At 41.4% G+C, this 23,423-nt stretch overlaps 1 protein-coding gene across 1 annotated transcript in view; it reads right to left on the bottom strand.

The window, feature by feature from the left end:
• GPC1 (glypican 1) overlaps positions 1 to 23,423 on the bottom strand; it is a 367,159-nt gene that overhangs the window by 57,040 nt on the left and 286,696 nt on the right. The window contains exon 3 of the mRNA XM_038416638.2: positions 13,288 to 13,679. Coding sequence (XP_038272566.1) covers positions 13,288 to 13,679 — 392 coding nt within the window. The remainder of the gene's footprint in view (positions 1 to 13,287; positions 13,680 to 23,423) is intronic.

Raw genomic sequence — 23,423 nt, 5'->3', positions numbered from 1 at the left:
AACTTACAGAATCTCTTATCAAAAACAATTGTTTGCTGTGAAGGAGATCAGAAACATCAGAGAACAAAGTCAGGGATCCACATATCCACACCCTTGGAGCTCCAGGGGATACTGTTCCTGAACTATGGAATGGAAAAAAGCACAGTCCTACACTCCTGAGACTAGAAGCGTCAAACAACCCCATTATCTACATGAGAAGGAATTACAGGATCTCCACAGGTAAAAAACAGAACAACTACTTCGGTGGCAATTGGATCACTACTCATACTTTTCACTCACTTTTGGGAAGAGCCCAATCATGGAAAAAGATGAATTTTCAGAAAGTCATGAACACTGGAAAATCAGTATCTAGCAATAGCTATAGCCTTTCCTGTTACAGCCCCGTCAGCTGCTGTTACACACAGGTTGGTAGCAGTCAGAGACAGATATGGTTAGCTACCAGATGCCAGTCAGATTACACTCTCACCATTGTGAGTTACAAACAACAGCCCAAATCTGCTGCTGTTAAAGTCAATGGCAAAACTCTGAGCAACTTCACCAGAAGGATCTAGTCCATTGGCCTGAGGATCTATAGTCAAGTTACAAACATTCCCTTCTGAAATGCTGATTTTGAATAGCAAAAATAAACCCTTTTTCCTTTTGAAGTCTGGCTTGAAAGGAAAATGACAATCTGCATCTCTGTTGTTGCGGGCTGAGGCTCCTCAGGCTTCAGCAGCTTTTATGTACATTTTAAAGGCATTTAATAGCAGTAAAGTAAGCACAGATCTCTCAAGTATTTTTCGTACTCTTCTCTCCCCACCTCCCAACACACTAATCATATTGGTATGAGGCAAAGACCAGCACTTGGAGACTGAGGTGGTAGGGCTCCTTAGAAATATGGATGGATAGATGGGATAGATTTTTGGATGGATAATGAGGCCAGCTGATAAATATACAGGATAACATCAGGCCAGTTTGGCTCACAACTGTGATCAGACTACCAGATTGGCCTCTTGTGAGGACAATTTGTTTGGCTGATGGCAAATGTAGGCTACACTACAGATATTTGGCCAGATCCTTAACTGGTACTTAGCTCCATTGACTTCTGGCCAGAGCAAGCCTCCACAGACAGATGCCTTCTTGCCCTTCACTATTTCATACGGCTGCTCTTACTGGAACTCTGCTAAACGAAACCATACTTTTCATGGGATCTGACCTTAAAACTTCATTATTTTGCTATTTATAATGGACTACTGACTTCCTCCAGACTTACCTCACTTTGCTGTATCTATGACCTACAGTTTTCATTCTACACGCTATATGACAACACTATTGGAGCTACACTATTGACAGCAGCTAAAGTCCTGCACCACAGCATGTATCATCCTCAGAGAGAGGACTTACTGCACCACTTAATAGATGGGGCCAGGACAGCACTGCGCTGCTACCTGAAGCAGAAGCAGTAGCCCAGGCTGTTTTTTCTATCTGGCTTCACATTCTGTCCTTGAGGCTGACAGGAAAGCAGTCTCCTCACAGCCAGGGCTCAAGCCTGCTCCCTTTGAGCTAACCTTGAGTTTTCCCACAGACTCAAAGGGGAGCAGGATCAGGCCCAAAGTGAGGGAGATACCAGTGGAGTAGAAGCAGAACTGGTCTTTAATATCCCATGGAACTTGTGACTGAGGAGAGGAACGTGATTCTCAGGGGACACCCACATGTGAGAGAGAACTCACAATTCACTAAGTGACTATTTCACTGTCTTATCTCTACCTAGTCTTGTGAGCATGTGGGGAGAAAAGGAGGGAAAGAAAAGATTAAAAAAAGGTTCAAGTGACTTTGTCCCCCCCTCACTAAGGTGCCTCAAAATCCTAAAATCAGCCTTGAGCAGGAGCAGAGTGATCTTCTGCTAATTTCCTACATTGTTGGGATTGACCTGTATCTTTAGGGGCACAGTCCTGATAGTGATATCCTACTTCTCAAAGTGCTCTTCCTTTTGTTGTCCTCTCTAAAAAAGAAAGAGAAGTAGCAAAGCTCTGTCTGGCATGCCTGGAGTAGCTCTCTTTTGTCAGTGTTTGTCCCCTCCAAAGGGTAGATGAAAGATGGTCAGAAAGGAGAGATTTTCACTAAACAGCACCATCAATAGCATTCTAAAAGCTTTATCACATTCTTGCAGCAAGACCAGACTCATTGCGCGTATGCCAGATACCTACAGCTCTCAGGTTACTTTGCCAGCATTGTCCTCAGAGAAGCAACATGGATCTGAGGAGCGTACATGCACACACAAAGACATCCATAATGAATTGTTCTGCTCCCCTTATCTCCAGAAGGGTGGTGTGAATAGAAATACCTATAGATATAGCAAATGTAATTAACAATATTTCTTTACTAACAGCCTCATATTAGTTGAATTTTCTTTTCCTTGCCAACTTCTCCAAGAAGGGCTACCGACTTCTGAAAGACCAATTCAGCCTAGACCAGCACCAGCACAGCCAATGGACTCATGCCTGGATTTGAAAATAAAGCCCCACTTTGAAAGATGGGGAGCTATGGGCTTCAAGGGATACTCTCTAGATCACATGCACACTTACATTCTGGATTACTAATGTGACCCTATTTTAGATAGGGACAGAGAAGGCTATTAGCACCTGTACCTAGGCGACTCTACAGTGGAACTAAGGTTTTACCATGACTCCTGGGCAGCACAATTTTTTGAACAGATTTTTTTTTAACTCACGAGAAGGCCATTGACTTCAAATAAGGGGCCAGTGTCTGTACATCAGCAACCTCTCCACTAAAAGCCCCCTACTTTAAAGTAATGCCCATTTGTCAAGAGGACATCCCAGATGTGGCAAAGTCATTGCATTTAAGGCCAGAAGGGACCACCTGATCATCTACTCTTAGGACAATCTTCACACCAAGCCAACATCAGAATCAGACTAAAAGGTTACAGGCCTCAGGAGACTAAACTATTGTGTGCCACAGTCAGAGAACAGGAGGCACCAAGGTTCACTAATGCAAAGGTAAGTTGGCTACTGTATATCAAGAGACTGGCACATCTGTGCAATAACAGTGCCTCTTATTAGCACTATGTCCATCTCTACTTAATTCTTTGCACCCATAAGGCAGCTGTTACAAGTGGTGACACAGCATTAAGGAGTGGGCGGTGGGGGGTTCCGAGTCATGGAAAACACACGCAGGGGCAATGTTTCAGAGAAAGGAGGTAAGCTTTTCAATCAATCACTGCGTCTGGCTGGGTGAACCAGGAAATGGTGAAGAATACAGGCTGGTGTTCAGATAGACCCACTCTGATTACTCACAATCCAACTGTCTGAACTGTACAGTTAGAACAAGGTTGTCAGGGGCAGGAACAGCAACTGCAAAAACAGGCCCTGGGGAGAGCTGCTGAGCACCTTGGACAATGAATGGATAGACTGGGGACTTTGTTAAAAGTTAGAAAGTCTCTTCCACTTTCTTGACACCCTGATACCCTAAACTTGGGGAGAGCAGACACATGTTCATCTTTCCACCAGGGAGGTGACCAATCACATGTTTGGAGATACTGAAACATGGAAATTACCACGGTGGCAGCTTCATTATAACAACACCACTTAGTATTTACCTAGTGCTCTTCATCTGAGGATCTCAAAGCACTTTACAAAAGGGGCTGTGTACCATGATACAGATGGGGATTATACAGATTATACAGATGGGGAAACTGAAAGTCAGGCTACTTATCTCTGCCCAAAGATAATGAGTACCCAATCGCCCATTAAAATGAGTGGGAACTGAGGGTATTCTCTGCCTTTAAAAATGAGGCCATAAAGTGACAAGTCCAAGCTCACAAAGTGAATAAGTGGCCAGCTTGTGAAGGCACACTGTCAGCCATTGCTTTGTACAAGTCTATGCCAGTCTTTCCATTCAGTAATTAGCAGCTTGGTGTGCATTAAACGAGCCAAAGTTTCCACCCTTTCAGATTAAAATTCTAGAAGAAACAGCTGCCAGGCTCACACAAATAGGATCCTTTTAAAGTCTGCTGCTCTGTGTAATCATTTGAGTCATCATTTTGCATCTTCTTCACACAAACAGGTGGTAATGAGCCCATGAGAACATTGTGAGTGAGCTGTAAGCATTATCCAGCACATAGTCAAGAGACTGAAAAGTCGTGAACTGTATTTTCAAAACATCTTTCAAAGATCAGAAACTAAGCAGAACCCCATAGCAATGTTCCAGACAATCGTGATGTTGAGTTCCATCAGCAGTGTCGGAGACCTGCATTGCCGCAGCCCAGGCAATACCTATTTTGTGGACAGAGACAGGACATTGGTATCTACTGCTGTCAAGCTTGTTCCCTGCACCAGAACTTTGAAAAAAAAATCCCAAAGCCACCAGGTTAAAGTTAAAAAGGCTGAATTATTATTAGGAGTAATCACACTACAGCATTAAGACTCATATTGGCTCAGGAAAAGAACACAGACCAGTCACCATGCTGTTCAGTACAACAAAGCAACTGGGTTTTATTTTAAATGACATTAAAATAGAGCAGAATGAATCACAAGTTCAGTTCCCAGTAGCAAGTTGGCTAGGAACCACGATCATCATTTTGAAAAGGCCCTTAATGAGTTTCAATTTGAACTAACTTTCCAGACATCTGGAGACCACTGGCTCCATCTCCCCATCACTTCAGCCAATCGGCTTCCTCCACCTTTCCATGTTTAAGAGTATAGTTCTGTTGATTCCACCTCTTCCTACAAAAGGAACAGATAATCAAATCCACTTAACCATGTAACATTTGCATTTCTCTATTATTTCCTATTAATCTGATGCAGTTAGCTCCAGCTGTGCAATTTCAGATCTTTCGAAAAAGAGACTCATTTACTTCCTACCATCAGGGGAAGACGTGAGACATACGTTCATGTTTGTCTACGATATTTGTATTATTTATCGGCGCTACTGGTGTGTATGCTATTTTGCCTGTTAAAAAACTCGCAGTTTCTTATCCTTATGTGTTTACCATCTAAATTAATATATGTGAAAAAAGAGACATAAAAAACATAGGATGAAAAAACAGTGTGGAGTGGGTGGAAATGTAAACCCACCCCAACCAATCCTGTTTGAATTTGTCAAAAAAATACAAACTCCACAGAACAGCTAATTCCTGGCATGTGTCTGGCAAGAGAATACCAACAGTATTGTGAAATAGCAAGCAAAGAACCACCCGAATCCTGCAGCTCATTTCTAGAGGGTGGGGATAAAGCAGCCGGCACTTTCCCTGATGTGGTTGGCCTGCTACCACCATCCACTCTCCAAGGACAATCCCGTGTAGCTCTCCTGTGTATGTGCAGACATATCATCACCTTGAATGCAGTCTTGGTTTAGCTTTGCCAAACATCCACATGGTGGGGAGTTTCCACAGCACAGTGAGGAGTCGTAGCATATGAAATAATAAAGCTTGGCATAAACTTTTTGCACAATGTTCCCATTGCTGATGAGATGAAGCACCTTTTATATCTCACTACCATCCTCTGCCTGTCCACCTGAGGAACCCAGACCCCATGAGGGCCATGTGCCATGACCTGGAATGGAGGTGATGTCATGGAGGTGGTTCCGATCCTTGAGAGCTAATCATCCTCCAGAACATACAAACCATTCAAGTCCTGCCTTTAAATACCAACAGATAAATACAATAGAACAGCATGGGCTTTATGTGCTGGGATCTGCAAGAGAGGCCACAGAGAAATGAAATGTCACTTGCTGCCATGTTATATAGATACTGTATCCTCCTGAATGTTTGTGGAAAATTTCACCTAGGTTGTTCTTGAAAGTGAAACACCAGCTTTTAAAGAGGGGGGTGAGGAGTTTTTGATGGGAGAGATTACAAAAGGGCTCTAATACTGCTGGAATCTTTATGCAATAGGCAGCCTTGGGGCAGAACAACAGTGCAGCCTGTACTCATGTTTTACGCTCATAAAAATGGCCATATGGGATCAGACTGATGGTCCATCTAGCCCATTATCCTGTATCTGACAGTGGCCAGTACCAGAGTTGCAGGAGAGCATTCAGAACAGGGCAGCTGGAGTGATCCATCCCTGTCTTCCCTTTCCAGCTTCTGACAATCAGAGGTTTAGGGTTGCTATGAGCATGGGGTTGCATCCCTGACTATGCTGGCTAATAGCCACTGATGGGCCTATCTTCCATAAACTTATCTAGTTCTTTTTTAAACCCATATTTTTAAATCCACTTTTTGCCTTCACAACATCCCTTGGCAATGAGTTCCACAGGTTAAATGTGCATTGTGTGTAAAACTACTCCCTCTTGTTTGTGTTAAACCTGCAGCCTATTCATTTCATTGCATAATCCCTGGTTTTTGCAGGGTAAATAACACTTCTTTCCATTTTTTCTACACCGTTCATGATTTTATAAACCTCTGTCATGTCCCCCTTTAGCCATTTCTTTTCTAAGATAAACAGCCCTAATCTTTTTAGTTTCTCCTTGTACTGAAGTTGTTCCATACCTTTGATCATCTTTGTTGCCCTTCTCTGAAGCTTTCCTTGTTCCACTATATCCTCTTTTTGAGATGGGGTGACCAGAACTGAACACAGTATTCAAGGTGTGGGCTATCATGGATTTATATAATGGCATTATAATATTTTCTGTCTTATTTTCTATCCCTTTCCTAATAGTTCTTAACAATACTTTAACCCTTTTTGACTACTGCTGTGAACTGAGCGGAAGTTTTCATAGAACTATACCCGGTAACTCCAAGTTCTCTTTCTCGAGTGGTAACAGATAAGTTTGAACCTAATCACAGATGTGCCTGTGTGGCTACATTTAAACTTATTTAAAGCAACAAGCAGCTGCACAGCAGTCTGGTCAGCCAGCCAGCACATTTGGTTTTGCCAGCACAGCTCCAAGAAACGGCTGGCTCATTTGAGGCAGCTGGCGCATTGGGAAATGGTACACAAGAACTCTGGGTTTGCAGATGTAAGCTGGCGGCTTGGGTTTATTTCTTAAACAATGTTTCACAGCAATGTATTAACAGATCTAAATGGCACAATGATGGCTTTACAGTGAAAATAGAAAAACTGCACTAGGAGAGAAACCTACCTCAGTGAGGAGGGGCCTACGCAAAAGTCAAGTCAAAGCTATGACACAATGCTCAGACCAGGTGTATGCTGCTGGTTATAGAGAAGAGATCCCGTAGTGAGAGAACCTGTTCTGGTTTCTTACTGGTCTTTGTTTTATATTCCTATAGCACCTAGCATAATGGGGCCCTGGCCTCTAATTGATACCTCCATACAAACAAAAAATGATGGTATTTCTACCTGGCTCAAAAGTGAGGTTATCAAGAATCCTACACCAAGATACGAGAACAGCCAATGCAAAGGAAATGAAATTTTGACCTCTCTTGGATGTTATAATGTGAGAGCAACAATGCCACCCAATGCTCAATGAAGTAATCATCTTCACTGATAATTTTTATGGTTACAGGCAACATGCAAGCTAAAGAGGCAAGCCTGCCACTCTGGACACCAAACACTATTCCCCAATCCTACTTCATCTACAGGGATGCTTGCACCCTGTCTGACACGCAGACTGCGAGCTCTCTGAGGGAAAGAATGTCTTTTCTGTTACCTGTCTGCAAAGCACCTAGCCCAATGGCCCCTATTCTTTGACTGAAGTTCCTAGGCACTACCATAACACAAATAACAAACATAATCCCGCCCTGGAACATAATCCCGTACCTGTTCCTCACATTGTGTATCTCTGCTGTTAGTTTCTACACTTTTTCATACAGCTGTTTATCTTTTACTTGTTTAAATCTAACTTTCTAATTATGCTTCCTTTTCCCCATATTATCGACATTATTTTTCAATACTGTGATTTGTTTTTAATTCATTTCCCCATTCCCTTGCATCATCAGGCCAAGAATGGCAAGCACTAGGAACAAGTGTTGTGCCTCTGAGCGGCAACTGGCAGCCTCTGCCTAAATCTTCCAAACACAAGACTTCCACCTGTTCAAATGAAGCTCTCTGAGTCACAGCAAATGCTATTTTGGGGCAGTTGCCAACCCCATAATGAAAGAATGAAAGAAAAGAATCTTAGATAGAATTGAGATATTTCTTCTCCCTTTCACTGGCATGCAATCTACCATCCAGGCTTTCAAATACTTGTAATGCCATAATAGTGGTAAGTGGGACCTCTCTCATATTGTACAAACCCTATCTTACAATAAAGGAGGGGAGTTATAGTGAAGGGTGCCTGGCTGACAGTCGGGCAGAATCAAATTCTCTAGCCGCAGGCCAGATATAAAGCTGGAAGCAGGAGTGCAAAGCTTCTCCACACTGCACATTAATATGCACTAGCTCTGAAAGAGGACTACCAATCTTCACTTCTGTTCAGCCCTTCATCTATCTGCTGACACTGCTAACAAGCGTATCCACTGTGCATGTTGCATGCACACCTGGTCCACTGGCCAATGGACTGAGACTTCCAAAATCATTTTACAGAAGCCGCTGAACAGGTAAGTTTTCTATCACTATCAAGATGGAGCCATGTTTGTACCAATAACCGAGGAATGAAAAGCTTCAGATCCCATTGCTATGGTTCAACGTTTGTCTCAGAGATTATTCCTTAAAACCAAGTGTGATTTATAGTGACTGTAAGGAGAACTAACGGTTATGCCATTTTCTGACAGGCTACTTGCTCCCAGCAGACTTCCTATCTCCACTGGTATGTGCAGTTCCTGCTCCAAGCAGGCAGCTTCTATTCCACTTGCATCCCAGCTGTACCTGCCCAGGTACCTTTCAATCACAGCTAGAGTGGCTGCACACAGAGCCTGCTGGGAGACAAAGGCACATGAATTGGCTGAAGTGTGGGCGGATATGAAGTTTGGCAGCCGGTGGCAAGACAAGAAATGCAACTTTGGCAAAGTGGGGAGGCAGCTGTCTTTAGAAATTACAGAATCCTGGCCTGTTGTGCAGTCAGAGACTGTCTCTCTCTCTCCCCTCCCCATTACGAAGCTCCTCGGAGAGTCCAGTCTGAAAAGCACTACGCTTTCCCCAGCGTTGTTTGCACTGCATTTTAAGAGAAGGCACTGTAACAGCTGTAATGAGGATGAAGGCTACAAAGATGATATATACTGGTACTGCAAGAGCAGACAAAACAGGTCAAAACCAAGAAGATCAGAGAGGGATCTCGTTCTAAGGGCTCCATCTTGCAATGAATTTCCGGTGGGGCCAGGTCCACTAGTGTGCAGCAGCTTGCAAATCAGAGGCCAAAAGAGGCTGCCAGCTCAAAGAATACATACAAATAAACTTTCTACTATTACTATTCACTGTGTTTACTGATCACCTAATTAAACGTTCACCTTACTGAGGAAAACTATGCACTGTGCACACTTAGAATACATTTATTGTCACTTATAACATCACTGCTCTTTAACAATTATTTTTCAAACTTAAATGATTATTCAGAGGACTAGCCACATGATAAGACTTCAGTTTAACAGAAATCAGCAGCTTTTGTTGTTTTGAGTACAAAAAAGTCAAAACAATTTCTGAAAAATACAAAAAATATTAGTGTATACTAGGGCTGTTAAGTGATTAAAAAATTATCTGTGATTAATTGAACTGTTAAACAATAATAGAATACCATTTATTTAAATATTTTTGATGTTTTCTACATTTTCAAATATATTGATTTCAATTATAACATCCATGCTGATTACGGGTTCTGCTCAATAACAATCCAAAGCAGTGTGGACTGACGCATGTTTGTTTTCATCATGAGAGTCAGATGCCACCAGCAGAAGGTTGATTTTCTTTTTCGGAGGTTTGGATTCTATAGTTCCGCATCAGAGTGTTGCTTTTTTAAGACTTCTGAAAGCATGCTCCCCTCCTCATCCCTCTCAGATTTTGGAAGGCACTTCAGATTCTGAAACCTTGGGTTGAGTGCTGTAGCTATCTTAAGAAATTTCACATTGGTACCTTCACATAAACAACATGTGCGGAGTCATCATCCGAGACTATTGTAACATGAAATATATAGCAGAATGCAGGTAAAATAGAGCCGGAGACATACAATTCTCCCCCCAAGGAGTTCAGTCATAAATGTAATTAATGCATTTTTTTTAAATGAGTGTCATCAGCATGGAAGCATGTCCTCTGGAATGGTGGCCAAAGCATGAAGGGGCATATAAATGTTTAGGATATCTGGCATGTAAATACCTTGCAATGCCAGCTACAAAAGTCCCAGGCGAACGCCTGTTCTCACTTTCTGGTGACATTGTAAATAAGAAGCAGGCAGCATTTTCTCCTATAAATGTAAATAAACTTGTTTGTCTTAGCAATTGGCTGAATGAGAAGTAGGATGGAATGGATTTGTAGGTGCTAAAGTTTTGCATTGTTTTGTTTTTTGAGTGCAGTTATGTAACAAAAAAAAATCTACATTTCTAAGTTGCACTTTCATGATAAAGGGATTGTTCTACAGTACTTGTATGAGGTGACTTGAAAAATACTGTTTCTTTTATTTATCATTTTTACAGTGCAAATATTTGTAAGCAAAAATAATAATATAAAGTGAGCAGTGTACACATTGTATTCTTTGTTGTAACTGAAATCAACATATTTGAAAATGTAGAAAAATATCCAAAAATATTTAATAAATTTCAAATGGTAGTCTATTGTTTAACAATGTGATTAAACAGAGATTAATAGCAATTAATTTTTTTTAGTTAATCACATGAGTTAATTGCGATTTGTTGATAGCCCTAGTTTATACTTGTCTATCTCAAACTGGTCCAGTGGGTTTTCCATAAAGTTTTTGAGCAAAACATCCACAACTGGTTTGAGACCAAGCATGAAATTTCAGTTCAAACATTATTTTTTAAAAAAGTTCCTGGCTGAAAAGGTTTTTATTCTCAACCTTATTCCTAGCAAAATCCCTATCATCATAAAAACAAAGCAACATAAAACATTTGTCAAATTAAAATTCCAGTTGAAAAACCTGTTCAGATTAAATGGGATTAAAAATTCAGATTAAAAAGACAATAATCTGAACTCCTCTTTATTTTTGGTTAATGGGGGAATCCAACAGATCACCTGGAATTGGGAATAAATTGAAAAGATCAAATAATTTTCAGGTTAAATTTGCACCCTGTCAGCAAGCTATTAAAAAGAATCACATCAATGCTCTGACAAAAATATTGATAATTATGTACAGTTCAACGGGCCAGATTCTCCACTGCTTTATCCCTTATGCAGTCATTTACTCCTGTGCAAAGAGAGTGCATTTTACATCAGCTGAACACAGTGTAAGTGCCCATGCTAGGTGAAAAGCAGTGGTGAACCAGGCCCTATGTTCTCTACATACCTACTGAATATCAAGATTATTTGTAAAGCAAAATTTACATGTCAGCAGTCCAGTCTCCACCTGCCTGTCCTTCAGTGGCACTACTAGAACTATGCAGAAAATTCCTGAACAAACAGGTGAAATCTGTGGGTTTAATTATAAACTGAACTGGGCTGAATTTGCTGAGGTTTTTGAGCTGTTCGGCAAACCGGACCAGTTTTAGAAGTTTCACATGGATGCTGTTTATAAAATAATAACCATATTTTAAAAAAACAGTGGATTTGATGAGTTTAGTTTTGAAGGACAAATCATCCAGGTTGAAGGAATTTGCATCTGGAGAAGGAACAGAGAGAAGGAAGAGGCAGTGCTACCTTCTTCAGAAGTTCATAGTTTTATCAGCTGATCAGAAAGATGATCATTTTTCACACAGTTTAATTGTACCTTGTTTGATAAAATGCTGCTGAAATGATTAAGAGAACTTAGAAGCATGGCAGTGGAATCAAACACTCAGAGTTTAAAATCCACACTGTACATATGAGAGTGTGTAAAAACCGATATACATCAACATAACACAAAATGATATTCCATTTCAAAAACCACTGGTGCTGAAAATGAATCAGTTTATGAACAGCTGTGGCTGCGTTTATGCAAGGAAAAGAGAACGGGGCAACTCCAGGGACAAGGAAAAGGAAAAGGAAAAAAAAACTTGTCAGCCACTCACCTTATCCCCTCAGACCCATCTAACCAGAGCTAAAGTTAGATTCGGGTGCATGAAGCTGAAACTCTCAGCATCAAAGGATTTATGAAAAAATATTTTACTTCTGTCTCGTTTTTATTCTCAATGTATACCATTTTCCTCTTATATCTGCTGTAAGTGCCATGAGAGTGTGATGTTAATAAGATGTGCAAAGGCTTTTGTGTAGCTGAGCAGTTTTATAGTAACGCATTGATAAATTAAAGGATTTGTCACTGTTAACATATTAACCTGTCTCTCTGAGATCTAAGTCTGGACTCACTGTAGCAAATAATGCTATCCTCTTCCAAGCATTTTCTTTCCAGGAAATTAATTGGTATTTCAATTTTTGCATTCATAGTTTAGTCGCACCCTGATCCGTATCCTGCCAATTTCCATCTTCACATGAAGTATGCAAGTAATTTTATAAAATGGATTTTCCAGTTTTCATCTGTAGATCATGGAACAACTACATCACGCTACCTCTGTAAAAAACCTGAATACCTTGTGCAAGTATGATAGGCTCCCTCCTGCTCTGAAAGGTTCCTCTTGTACCAGAGGATGCATACAATTTTATCCTACAAAAATGTCACATTCAATAGCATTAATTTACATGTATAGAGCACTCTCCCTCCCCAAAGTCCCCAATGCACTTTAGAAACTAGCCCTCTCTGTACATACACTGTATAAATACACACTGCTATAGATACGGACATAAGAATCACCTCCCCACTGACATGCACCTCTTGCATGCATTCCCAGCATGTTCTTTGCAAGTCAGTTTTCCATGCTTTATATCATATCACCACCAAGGAGGAAAATAACACGTGATGTAAAGGCATGGCAATATCCTTGCCAGGAAAGTCCGGGGAATATATACAAGCAACCCAACAACTATACAATCTGGATGACTAAAGTTTTCCCGGCAGCATGTCACATAGGTTAAACTGATGTAAAGTCTGGTTTGTGGGGAGTTGCACCTCCATTCTCCTACTTTGTCAGTGTTTATAACAGCCCCAGTTTACTATGTGGCAGATGACCCTCAGGCAATTGTTTATACAAGTAAAGGATGTTTATTATCAACAAGTCTGCCTGCCTACTAACGATGAAGATTTAAGAAAAAACAGCACAACAATCCAATACTCATCAGCAGGAAATAGGGTCCTGGAAATGTTAGGTGGGGAAGGATGCCGGGGTGGATACAGAGAAGATTTGTCTCATGGACCTACCTGAGAGACCTTTCTGACAACATCACTGCCCATGCTAAGCCCCTGTACATAGGAGCGCACTGCGATGAAAGCTCTCGTCGCCTTCAGCTTCAGGTCCCTCGGAATTTCTCCAAAGGGTTTGTGCTGCTCAGAGTGTTTCACCATGCAGTCCAGGTACTCGTCAGTGATGTGGTACTGGGGATTCATCAGCTTGAAGAGGCGCTCCAGCAGGCGTGTCCAGAACTCGTTGAGGGCCTCTTCCAGGTTGATGTTGGAGCCCCGGTAATAGCGCCGTAGCTCACTGTACAAGTCCTTGAAGAGCTTGATGTTCTGGCTGTACAGCTCTCCGTACATGCTAGGAAAAGTGTCATAGAGGGCTTTCTCTGACTTGTTCAACAAATCCTGGAAATAACCTGCAAAAAGAGGGAAAAGAGGAGGGTGACAGATCAACAGGGAACTAGAAATTTCTAACAGGCCTGTGGGTGGGTGAGATTCTGTGGCCTGCACTGTGCAGGAGGTCAGACGAGATGATCATAATGGTCCCTTCTTACCTTAGTATCTATGAATCTATAAAGACACCTATTTGGTTGCACCACTCAGGAGGCTGAGAAAAAAGGAGCCAAGGGCAGCCTTTCCTCTTATCTTTTGAGTGAACTCCTCTTCCACCCATAATTTTAGGTCTTGAGCTGTTGTTAAAAGGACAGAGCAGGGTATGCACCACAACCAGCATGCAAGAGTGGTCTGCTGCCACCTTGCTCCTTCCCTCTACCAAAATCTAAAAACAACATCAAGTGCAAGCTCTGGATATGTTCCTAAAAATCTGCTGTGCAGAGTGCAGTGTTCTGCTACTAAGCTTTCAGAGTCACATTGCTCCTTGGTTAATACCTGGCCAAGCAAAGCAACCAATACAGCCAGGGCAGAAGTTAATGGCAAGGGGATCCACATGGAAGTGCCCATACTCAGCCTGCAGAAGTTCTTCTGCAATAATGAATGGTTACAGCAAAATGAAAATTCAGTACTCCTACTTCTGCTTCTTTAATTTTTCTGGGTAATGTATAAAAATCACTGTTAAATCAATCTGACAAAGGGCTGTCAGGATTGAAGATGCTAAAAGCTTCTCTTCGGTGCTGCTACTGCGTGACAAGAACTCGTATGCACAAGTTAACAATCCCGTTTCAGAGACTGCACCAGAATTAACACACACACACAAAATTGTCCAAACAATTCTTGAAACCTGAATGCTTGCTCAGAGTTTGAGAGATGCAAGACAAGTACTTGATACAGTATAAAACATTTGTATTTGATAAAAGCCGCAAATTAACTTTGTATTATCCGTGATCGCATTAATAACAAATGACAACAAATTTTATATTTCTTTCAACCCATATTGCCACAATGCTTCTACTGTTAAAGCTGAGATAGTGTTTTCTTTCAAAGAATTTGTAGGATACTAAATATTAAGGCCCCAAACAGCAAGATGCTTAAACTAGGATTTAACTTTAAGCACATGAATAATCCCTTCCATATTAGCAAACCATTTAAGCACATGCTCACCTGAGCAGTAACTTTAATGTTGACTTCAGTGGGACTACCAAGTGAGTAAAGCCACCAGCATTTGACCCTCAGGAAGTAAACTATTGCATAAACTCTCATTCACTTCCAGAAGATTTTTAAAAATTATATTATTTTTTCACTAATGCACAGAAAGCAGGGTTGCACATTTAAATTAAGTTAGTAAAGATAGACAATCCTAACAGTTGTCAGGTAAATAGGCAAAACTGGAAGTAGGGCATTTTATAAACACATGAATCTAGTAAGATTTGGTAATGGATCTCAGCCACCATCAATCTCACGAATTTTTAATCCATTAAGGAGAAAAAAGAATATGATGTTAATGATTAAAAAAACTAAAAGATCTCTTTAAAAAAATTACTGCCATTAATTAGGTTAGCACCCCAAACTCCCTCCTGCACCCCAACCCCTGCCCAAGTCCTGAGCCCCCTCCCAAAGCCAGCACCCCAAGCCTCCCTTGAGCCCCCTCCTGCAATCAAACATCCTGCTCCAGCCCTGACCCCTTCCAAGAGCTTGCACTCCTTACCCCCTACTGCACCCAACCCCACTGCCCCAGGCTCAGCTCAGAGCCCCCTCCCACACTGCAAACCCCTGGGCCCAGCCCAGGGCCCTCACCCCCTCCCGAACCCCAACCCCCTGCCCCAGCCACCGGTGAAGGTGAGTAAGGGTGGGGGAGAGCAAGCAAAGGGGGTGGGTGTGTGGAGTGAGTGAGTGGGGCAGCGCCTCAGGGAAGGGGCAGGGTAGATCTCTTAAATTCAAAAAGTAATCTTGGGCATAAAAAGGTTGGAGACCATTGGGTTAGACTAACACCTGTTAGGCATGGTCTAGGAGGGTTACTTGGTCCTGTCTCAGTGCAGGGGTCTTTAAATGCCATTAAATGGCACCAGGACACTCCAGAAACAGAAAATGAAGACTATATCCAGTTCAGGCAATAGGAAAATGTAGATAAATGGAGTACTGCAAATATTCCTTTAGGAATATGAGTGGGGCACCCGAGATACCACCCTTCTCATTTCCAGACCTCAATTTTGCATTTTATTCAAAAGATTGAACCTCCACAACCAACCATCTCCTCCTAGAACCATGCCAGAGCAGTGATTGAGAGGTTACTAGAAGGAAGATTCCCACCTCCTGAATTGTCAACACCACCTTGTTTTCCCCCTAGAAGTCTCCCATTCATCCAGCTACTGTCCAGGCTGGACACTGCTTGTCTTGGGAGCCCTAACAAGATCCTTGTACAATATAGCATGTTCAAGTCACACACAGCATGGTGATGTGTACCGATGTGCCTGAATGGGACGGAGCCCTTACTTGTCACAGAGTGCACTTGTTCAGGATGGTACTTGACTTTAACCAGCTGGTGATATTTCCCACTCTTCCTGTCACTACACAAAACATAACTGCTAGCTGATCCTCTCCATGTGACTTTAATGTTTAAAGTTTCTCTTTGGTACAGAAGTGGTACCTGAGTGATTAGGATGCTTTCCTATCTATCCTTCCTCTCTGCTTGTTTTCTGCTTCTACTCTCTACCTAACAAGTGTTCCTGTTGTGTTTCAGGTCATGTCGTTTGATGAGTGTATTCTGCGACCTATGAGGATGGATGGGTAACTGAGAACTGCAGTCAGAGATTTCTCTCTCTAAAGAATGTGCAAATTGAGTATATATGTGGCACAAGTCATTTATAAGGAGGGACCTACAACTGTAGAACTGTGGATTAACAAAGTAATCCAACCCCCTGGTGGAACGTACACACGCAGAGGTCACTGGTCATCCTGTATTCATTAGTGTTCTGTGTGCAGTAGCTTTGACAGGAAGAAATATTGCCAAGTCCAGAGAACTCAGGGGCTCTGGTAATTAGGCTTCCGAAGTGTAGTTGACTAATGGGCACCTTAGCACTGGCTAGAAATAACTACCTGTGAAAGAAATACGGGGCACAGGAGAGTGTGTGGAGATAAAAAGCCAGAAGTTGACAGTTCTGCTATAGGAAATCAGGGAGAACGTTTTTTAAAAATATCTGGTCTCTCTTCCCAAGATTTAAATAACTGGAGTTCTGAGCAGCAGCGTGTCTAGTGGGGGAGAGAACAAGACTGGGGCCAATGAAGTTCCAAGTTCTGATCCTGACTGCTACAGTCTGCTACTTCTATTCTGCCCTCAGATAACAAGTGCTAAATCTCACCTGTGCATCTGATGGGAGAAATCAAGTTTATGAAGGCGAAGGAATAAGAGTGCTAAGGCATGTGCTGGTGTTGGCTGGCGCTGTCTGAGGGAGGTATTTAATCTCACTCTACCACTCTCATCACCATAGTACCTGAGAACATCACAAACATTATGAATTTAGCATCCCGAGCCCCTGTGAGGTAAGGAAATATGTATCAACATCCCCATGTTACAAATGGGGAAAGTGAGGCAGAGAGGGTGTGACCTGCTCAAGATCACATAAAGTGAGCGGTGTAGATAGGATGAAAACTCAGGCATTTCTGGGTTATAATCTTGTGCTCTGTTCACTAGACAGCTCTGTCTATCAGCACTCGAGATATCAAAACTCTCGATAGGGAGGGCAGATGTTTTAAATACTTCCCTTTTTAAAAAAATATTGTCATGGGTGGTTGGTGCAGAAAGGTTTCAGCATCTGGAGAGGAGGTCTCTCTGAAGGAGTAGTGGGAGAAGGCAGCTCTAAGTTTGAGATGAAATTGCTTGTTATGGGGATCACTGCAAATGGTCTTAATTCTTTCCCTTGCCCACCAAGTGCTCTCCCAGGCTGTGTTGGTGCACTCTCCATCTCATTCTCTTTTGAGTCCTGGTGCTCCTTTCCCTTTTTAAAAATAAACTTGGAGCTCAGCTTGTATCTGTGCCACACAGTGAAATGCATATAGTGGATTTTGCAGAGCTCCAAAACCCACAAGACTAGGTACCGTGGGGTGTCAGAAGCTCCTTTTCGGGACAAGTCCTACAACAATTCACTGGGGCAGTGCTGTGCCAAGACTAAGATCAGACACAGATGGGTCTGGGGATTGATAGCAGGGCAGTAGCTAGCCAGCCAGTGATACTGAAACTGGAAAGCAACACCATTTCAATGTAATTGCCTGTGACACTCATGCAAAACTGGGACATTCCCAGGAAATTAAACTATCTGCCCACTCTAATGTTTGGCTTTGCCTCAGCAGAGTCTGTCAGTCATGTTCAAATATTTATTAGCAGCCACATTTTAAAACCTGGCTACTGACTGTGAGTGACTCACTGCCTGGGGACACCACGTGAGACACTCAAAGCCTGATTTTATCCTGAGGCACTAAGCATCCGCAGCTCCCACTGACTTAAACTGGGGTACTCGGCACATCTGAAAAACAAGCCTTAATGTCTCAAGCTGGGCACCCAAAACAGAATCACTCTCAAATCAGTGGCAACTACTTAAAATTTCCAGCCTTTATTATATGACCTAAATTTCTCTAGAGACTATATGGCAACTATATGGCAACCCCCATTTTTTCATGTATATATCTATCTAGCTATCTATCTTCCTACTGTATTTTCCAAGGCATGCATCTGATGAAGTGGTCTTTAGCCCACAAAAGCTTAGGCTCAAATAAATTTGTTAGTTTCTAAGGTGCAACAAGTACTCCTCGTTCTTTCTAGAGACTATGAGACTCATGGACTTTAAGAAGGGACTGTAATGATTATCTAGTCTGACTTCCTGCACATGGCAGGCCACAGAACCTCACCCATCTGCTCCTGTAATACACCCCTAACTTCTGGCTGAGTTAAGTCCTTGAATCATGATTTAAAGACTTTGAGTTACAGAGACTCTACCGGTTATACTAGTTTAAACCTACAAGTGGCCCATGACCCAGGCTACAGAGGAAGGCAAAATAACTCCAGGCTATTATCATCATTTAATATATAAACTGCAGTAGCACCAGAGGCCTCTTTTTTAAAAAAAATTATTAATTTTATACCCTGGTTCATCTCACCAGATTAAAATCTATTCCTTTCTTGAAAGATATCCTCTCAATGCATGCGTGCAGCCAACATGCTGCTAAAGAGCCCTTGCAGTCATCCAAGGCATCTGTAAAACTGCCTTGTAATGGAGGGTCCTTGACATGGAGAAAAATCAGATGCTGATCCCATTAGCAAGTGCTTAGCTGAAGATCTCATTTTAATGAGTAGTGAAAGTGCTTTAAGAGCTGGTTGTCCTAACACATAGTTTATCAAATACACTCACCTTGAATTGCTTAGCAAGATGAATAACAATTCAGCTACTTTCTTCTTCTTGTGGCAATCTCCTGCTGAAAGATCTTAATTTCTCCTTTGTTTGCCCTTACCACAAGAGAGGCTGATGGAGGGAAGTTATCACTCCTGAAGGCAGGCTGGGCAGACCTGGGTCTACTATCTCACACCTTGTGAGTCTCTGAAAGTTGTTTATAATTAGGGTTGCCAACCCTCCATGATTGTCCTGGAGACTCCAGGAATTAAAGATGAATCTTTAATGAAAAATTATGTCATGTGATGAAACCTCAAGTAATACGTCCAACCAAAATTGGCAACCCTATGTTTATTCTGTAAGTTTGCCCTTTAATAATTTTATTATTGCTAGACCTTCAATGATAGCAAATGATGATTTTATCTCTGTTGTCATAAAGTTATCACTGATTCTGCATCCTGCAAGTGACCTGATGGCTGTTAATGGAGGTATTAAAGTTTTCATTTCACTGAAAGGCCTTGACCACACTGACTGTTCCACTGTGAGCAATTAAAATATTAGTATTGGCCTGTGCATAATGGACATGAACTTCCATACTGGTAATTCCACTTCACTTCCATTTATCCACCCTGCTATGTCTACACGAAGCAGTAAAGTGCATTGCTCCCAGTAACCTATAACAGAAGCTCTGGCATAACAGTGGTTTCTGGAAGATTTCACCCAGTGGCTTGTGCACTGTGGGACAGCACTAACAGGACTACTTACAACATGCTAGCGCTTCTCATCTACACCAGCCGAAGTGAAGAAGTCAATCATTATTTAGAGTTGCTTGCAGCAGATCTAACAAATGGTCTAAAGCACACACACCTTGACAATGTTTGTAACAAATGTCTGCATAGAGGCTCAGTATGGTAGGGACAACTGATGTTATTTAGCATGAAAAAAATTCTCCAGAGTAGAAGAGGCCTTAGGGAGGGATTATGGTCTAGTGGCTAATGTATGGTACTGAGAGTAAGGTGTTCTGGCTTCTATTCTTGGCTTTGCAACTAACTCAGTGTGGTTTTCGGCAACTTATGTAACTTTTGTGTTCTGTTAGTTTTGCTGACTGTAAAATGGGCGGGCTAATATTTACATTTCACCCACAGAGAGGTTGTGGCGTTGAATTGATGCTTGTAAAACCACTGGAATTTAGAAGATGCTCTGTAAGCTTAAAGTGTTTTTAATGTAAAATTTCAAGGATCCATTTACAATTTAATAAGACTGCATTCAAGCTCTCCTTCTTGTATAATCAGTGTTCTTTTTGAGGCAACTGATGTTCGCTGCACAAGTTGATAAGTGATCCTGGTATTAAATGGCAACTTGCCATTCATCACAAAGAGGAAAACAACAACAAATGCAGACCGATTTGTCAATTCAAAGTAAGGCTGCTTTTTCTGTTCACTACAAGAGAAACAAGATGTATATCTTTCTGTCATAAACTGGAAACTGCTCCTTGAAAAAGTCCCATCTAATTAAGAGCTGATGAACTATTACTCTCACCTAGGTAGGAAAACTCAAATTACAATTAGCTCATTTGCAGAAGGTTTAAATTATTCTAGATTTCACACGCTGATAAAAAATACCTACACTAGCTAGGGAAAATTAACTAGTAATTAGGCCCAAATGTGTGGCTGACAAATAGCCAAATTTGGCACAGAATGTAAATGCCCACCTTGCAGTGTGTATTAGACACTCAGGCCTCAGATTTGTCAAGAGATGGTGCAGCAGCTTGTATTAATTACCACAGTAATCAGCTCAGTCTGATTTGCTCAGGCATCCTGAATCATCCAGTATATATTGTGCATTGCCCGTAGAAATAACACAGGTATTGTCATAGTAGCATTATATCTTCTCATTAACATAGCTTCTGCCCATACTATTAACTAGGGCCTTGATTCAGCAAGGTATTTAAGCATGTGTGCAGTCCCAACAACTTTAATGAGAGTGTTAATATGTTTAACCACCTTGCTGAATCAGGACCTAGAGACACTGATCCGTACTAATTTCAGATAGGGACGCTAATTGATACTACTGCTTTTAAAAAAGAAACAAAACTCACTAAAATGATCTGAAACAAAAGGTCTGGTTATCTGAACCATGGGTAAAAGATGGCTAGGGAAATAAGGTAATTAAACCCAACACCTTCCTCAGCCAAAGAGCTCATAAAACGTGCTGCAGGTGGGGTTTCCTCTACAGTATTGCCAACTTCAAGTATTCAAAAATTCTGAATCAAAAAGAACCACAAAATTGCCTTAAAAATCATGAAATTTTTAAATGATATATTTTGAGTTTTGTAGATCTCCCTTCTGATTCTTGAGCCTTTAAGATCTACATTTTCAAGTTATTTTCCACAAGCAAGAGAACTAGACACTAACTTTTTAAAAAAGAAAATAAAAAAGGAAACTGATTGAGATTCTCAAAGTCTCAGATGACTCCAGAACTTGGGACCTTAAGAAAAAACACCAAATATCACAAGATTCAGGATGAAATTGCAAGAGCTGGCAAATTTTGAAGGTCTCTATCAGTAAGAGACACTCCTGCACAAGTCAAGAGGTATTCAAGAAAGTTTCTCTCCCTCAAACTGTTAGAGCTCTGCAGGTGGCAAATGTACTTTACTCACAAGGCACATCTGAATGGGGCTCTCGTATACCTCCTTATCCTCTTTTAGTCTTAGGAGGCCTGCAAAGAATGAGGCACAGGCTCCTTATCAAGTATCCAGAAGCCCTGCCTCAATCACATCACAAAACCTTCAGGCAGAGCCCCTGCCATTCTTAGAGATTTCACTACATAGCTAAATTAACCTAAGTGTTTTCCTTCAACTCACCCATTGAAGGCCTTGATTTAGTTGCTGCACATTTACCAAAGTTTTCTCTATGGGCGAATCCTTCCTCAATCATGAACTTTATGAACTTAGCAACAAAATAATTCACACAAGCTCAGTTATAGGAGATTTTCTAAAGATAATAATTCAGACAAATGAAACCCAATTCCCTGTGGGACAATGCTCCTCAGCGAGGGCTATTTGTGTCCCAAACTTCACCTTTCAAACTCCCGCTGTAAAACTGTTAAAAAGAAGTCACCAGAAATGGAAGTGGGTTCCCCCCCAACTCTCATGCACAAAACCAACAATACCATTTTTGCTCAAATGAAATTCAACTTTAGACAGATGCCAAGTCTGGAAAACTGTATGAGCTGTAGCTCACGAAAATTTATGCTCAAATAAATTTGTTATTCTCTAACGTGCCACAAGTACTCCTTTTCTTTTTTGCGAATACAGACTAACACGGCTGTTACTCTAAAACCTGTATGAAATATAAACGTCCAGAAACTTACAAACAAAAGAAAAGTAGGGCGGTACAATGGAAACCACTACGGAACCTTGACTAGCGCCACTGTAGCTACTCCTGCTGTCATAATTACAGGAAAAGATGATTATTACAGGATTAATCTTTTAACCACAGTCTGTAACCTTTGCATTTGAACAAGATTGCAAATCCCTACCTGTTTCTCTAGCACACAACTTCCCAGTGTTCACAGTTCATATTTTCAAAGCATCCACATTTTCACAACTCTGAGTTTAAATTGGAAAGCTGTGAACAGTGACGTAAAGACTGCCAGTTTCTCTCTGTAAAGACTGTAATTAAAAAAAAAACACCCCAGGGCTAAATACTTTCTTCTGTCTTTTTGATGACATCTGATAATTCTACATAGGGATCCCACTGAGCTTACCGCAATTAACAAGGTGGGGAAAAAAAAACCCAAATGGCTCTCACTTAGGCAGAAAGAGACTAACTTTCTTTAAAACACATACATCATTTTAGAAATAAACCATCAAAATGTGAAAAATTGAGAAAACTGTACTATCGCTAAGATACACAAATTATTAACACCTCAATAAGGAGGCTGTGATCTAGCCAGTGCAACCAAGTAAGAGAAAATAGCAGTTTTGAGGAGCGGGGACCTAGCAATAGGAGAATGTAGTAGTCTCACAACTCCACACAGGAGGCCATCGATAGGGGCTTATCTTCCTAAAGATTGCTTTAGCTTATGGCATCCGGGGTTGCAATGAGGACACTGGACCAGATTTTTAAAGGTATTTAGGCACCTAGAGATGTAGATAGATAAAAGCCTGGCGAGATTTTCAGTATTGTCTAGGTGCCCAACTTCCACTGATTTCAGGTGCTTTTGAAAACCCAGCTAGGTGCCTGTCTGCTCCTAACTAGCATTGAAAATTGGCCCTCAGTCACTGATTCACACCTGCTGTATTCAGCTGGCTTGACTATCCCCTAAAGGAACTACAGGAAAGCCAGGAACAATTTATACTGAGGAAATGGAACTGGATGGCTT

The sequence above is a fragment of the Dermochelys coriacea genome, chromosome 9 (assembly GCF_009764565.3).
Source record: "Dermochelys coriacea isolate rDerCor1 chromosome 9, rDerCor1.pri.v4, whole genome shotgun sequence".
In the NCBI taxonomy this organism is placed as follows: domain Eukaryota; kingdom Metazoa; phylum Chordata; order Testudines; family Dermochelyidae; genus Dermochelys; species Dermochelys coriacea.
Note: the sequence above shows the minus strand (reverse complement) of the source record. Positions and strands in the feature narration are given on the sequence as shown.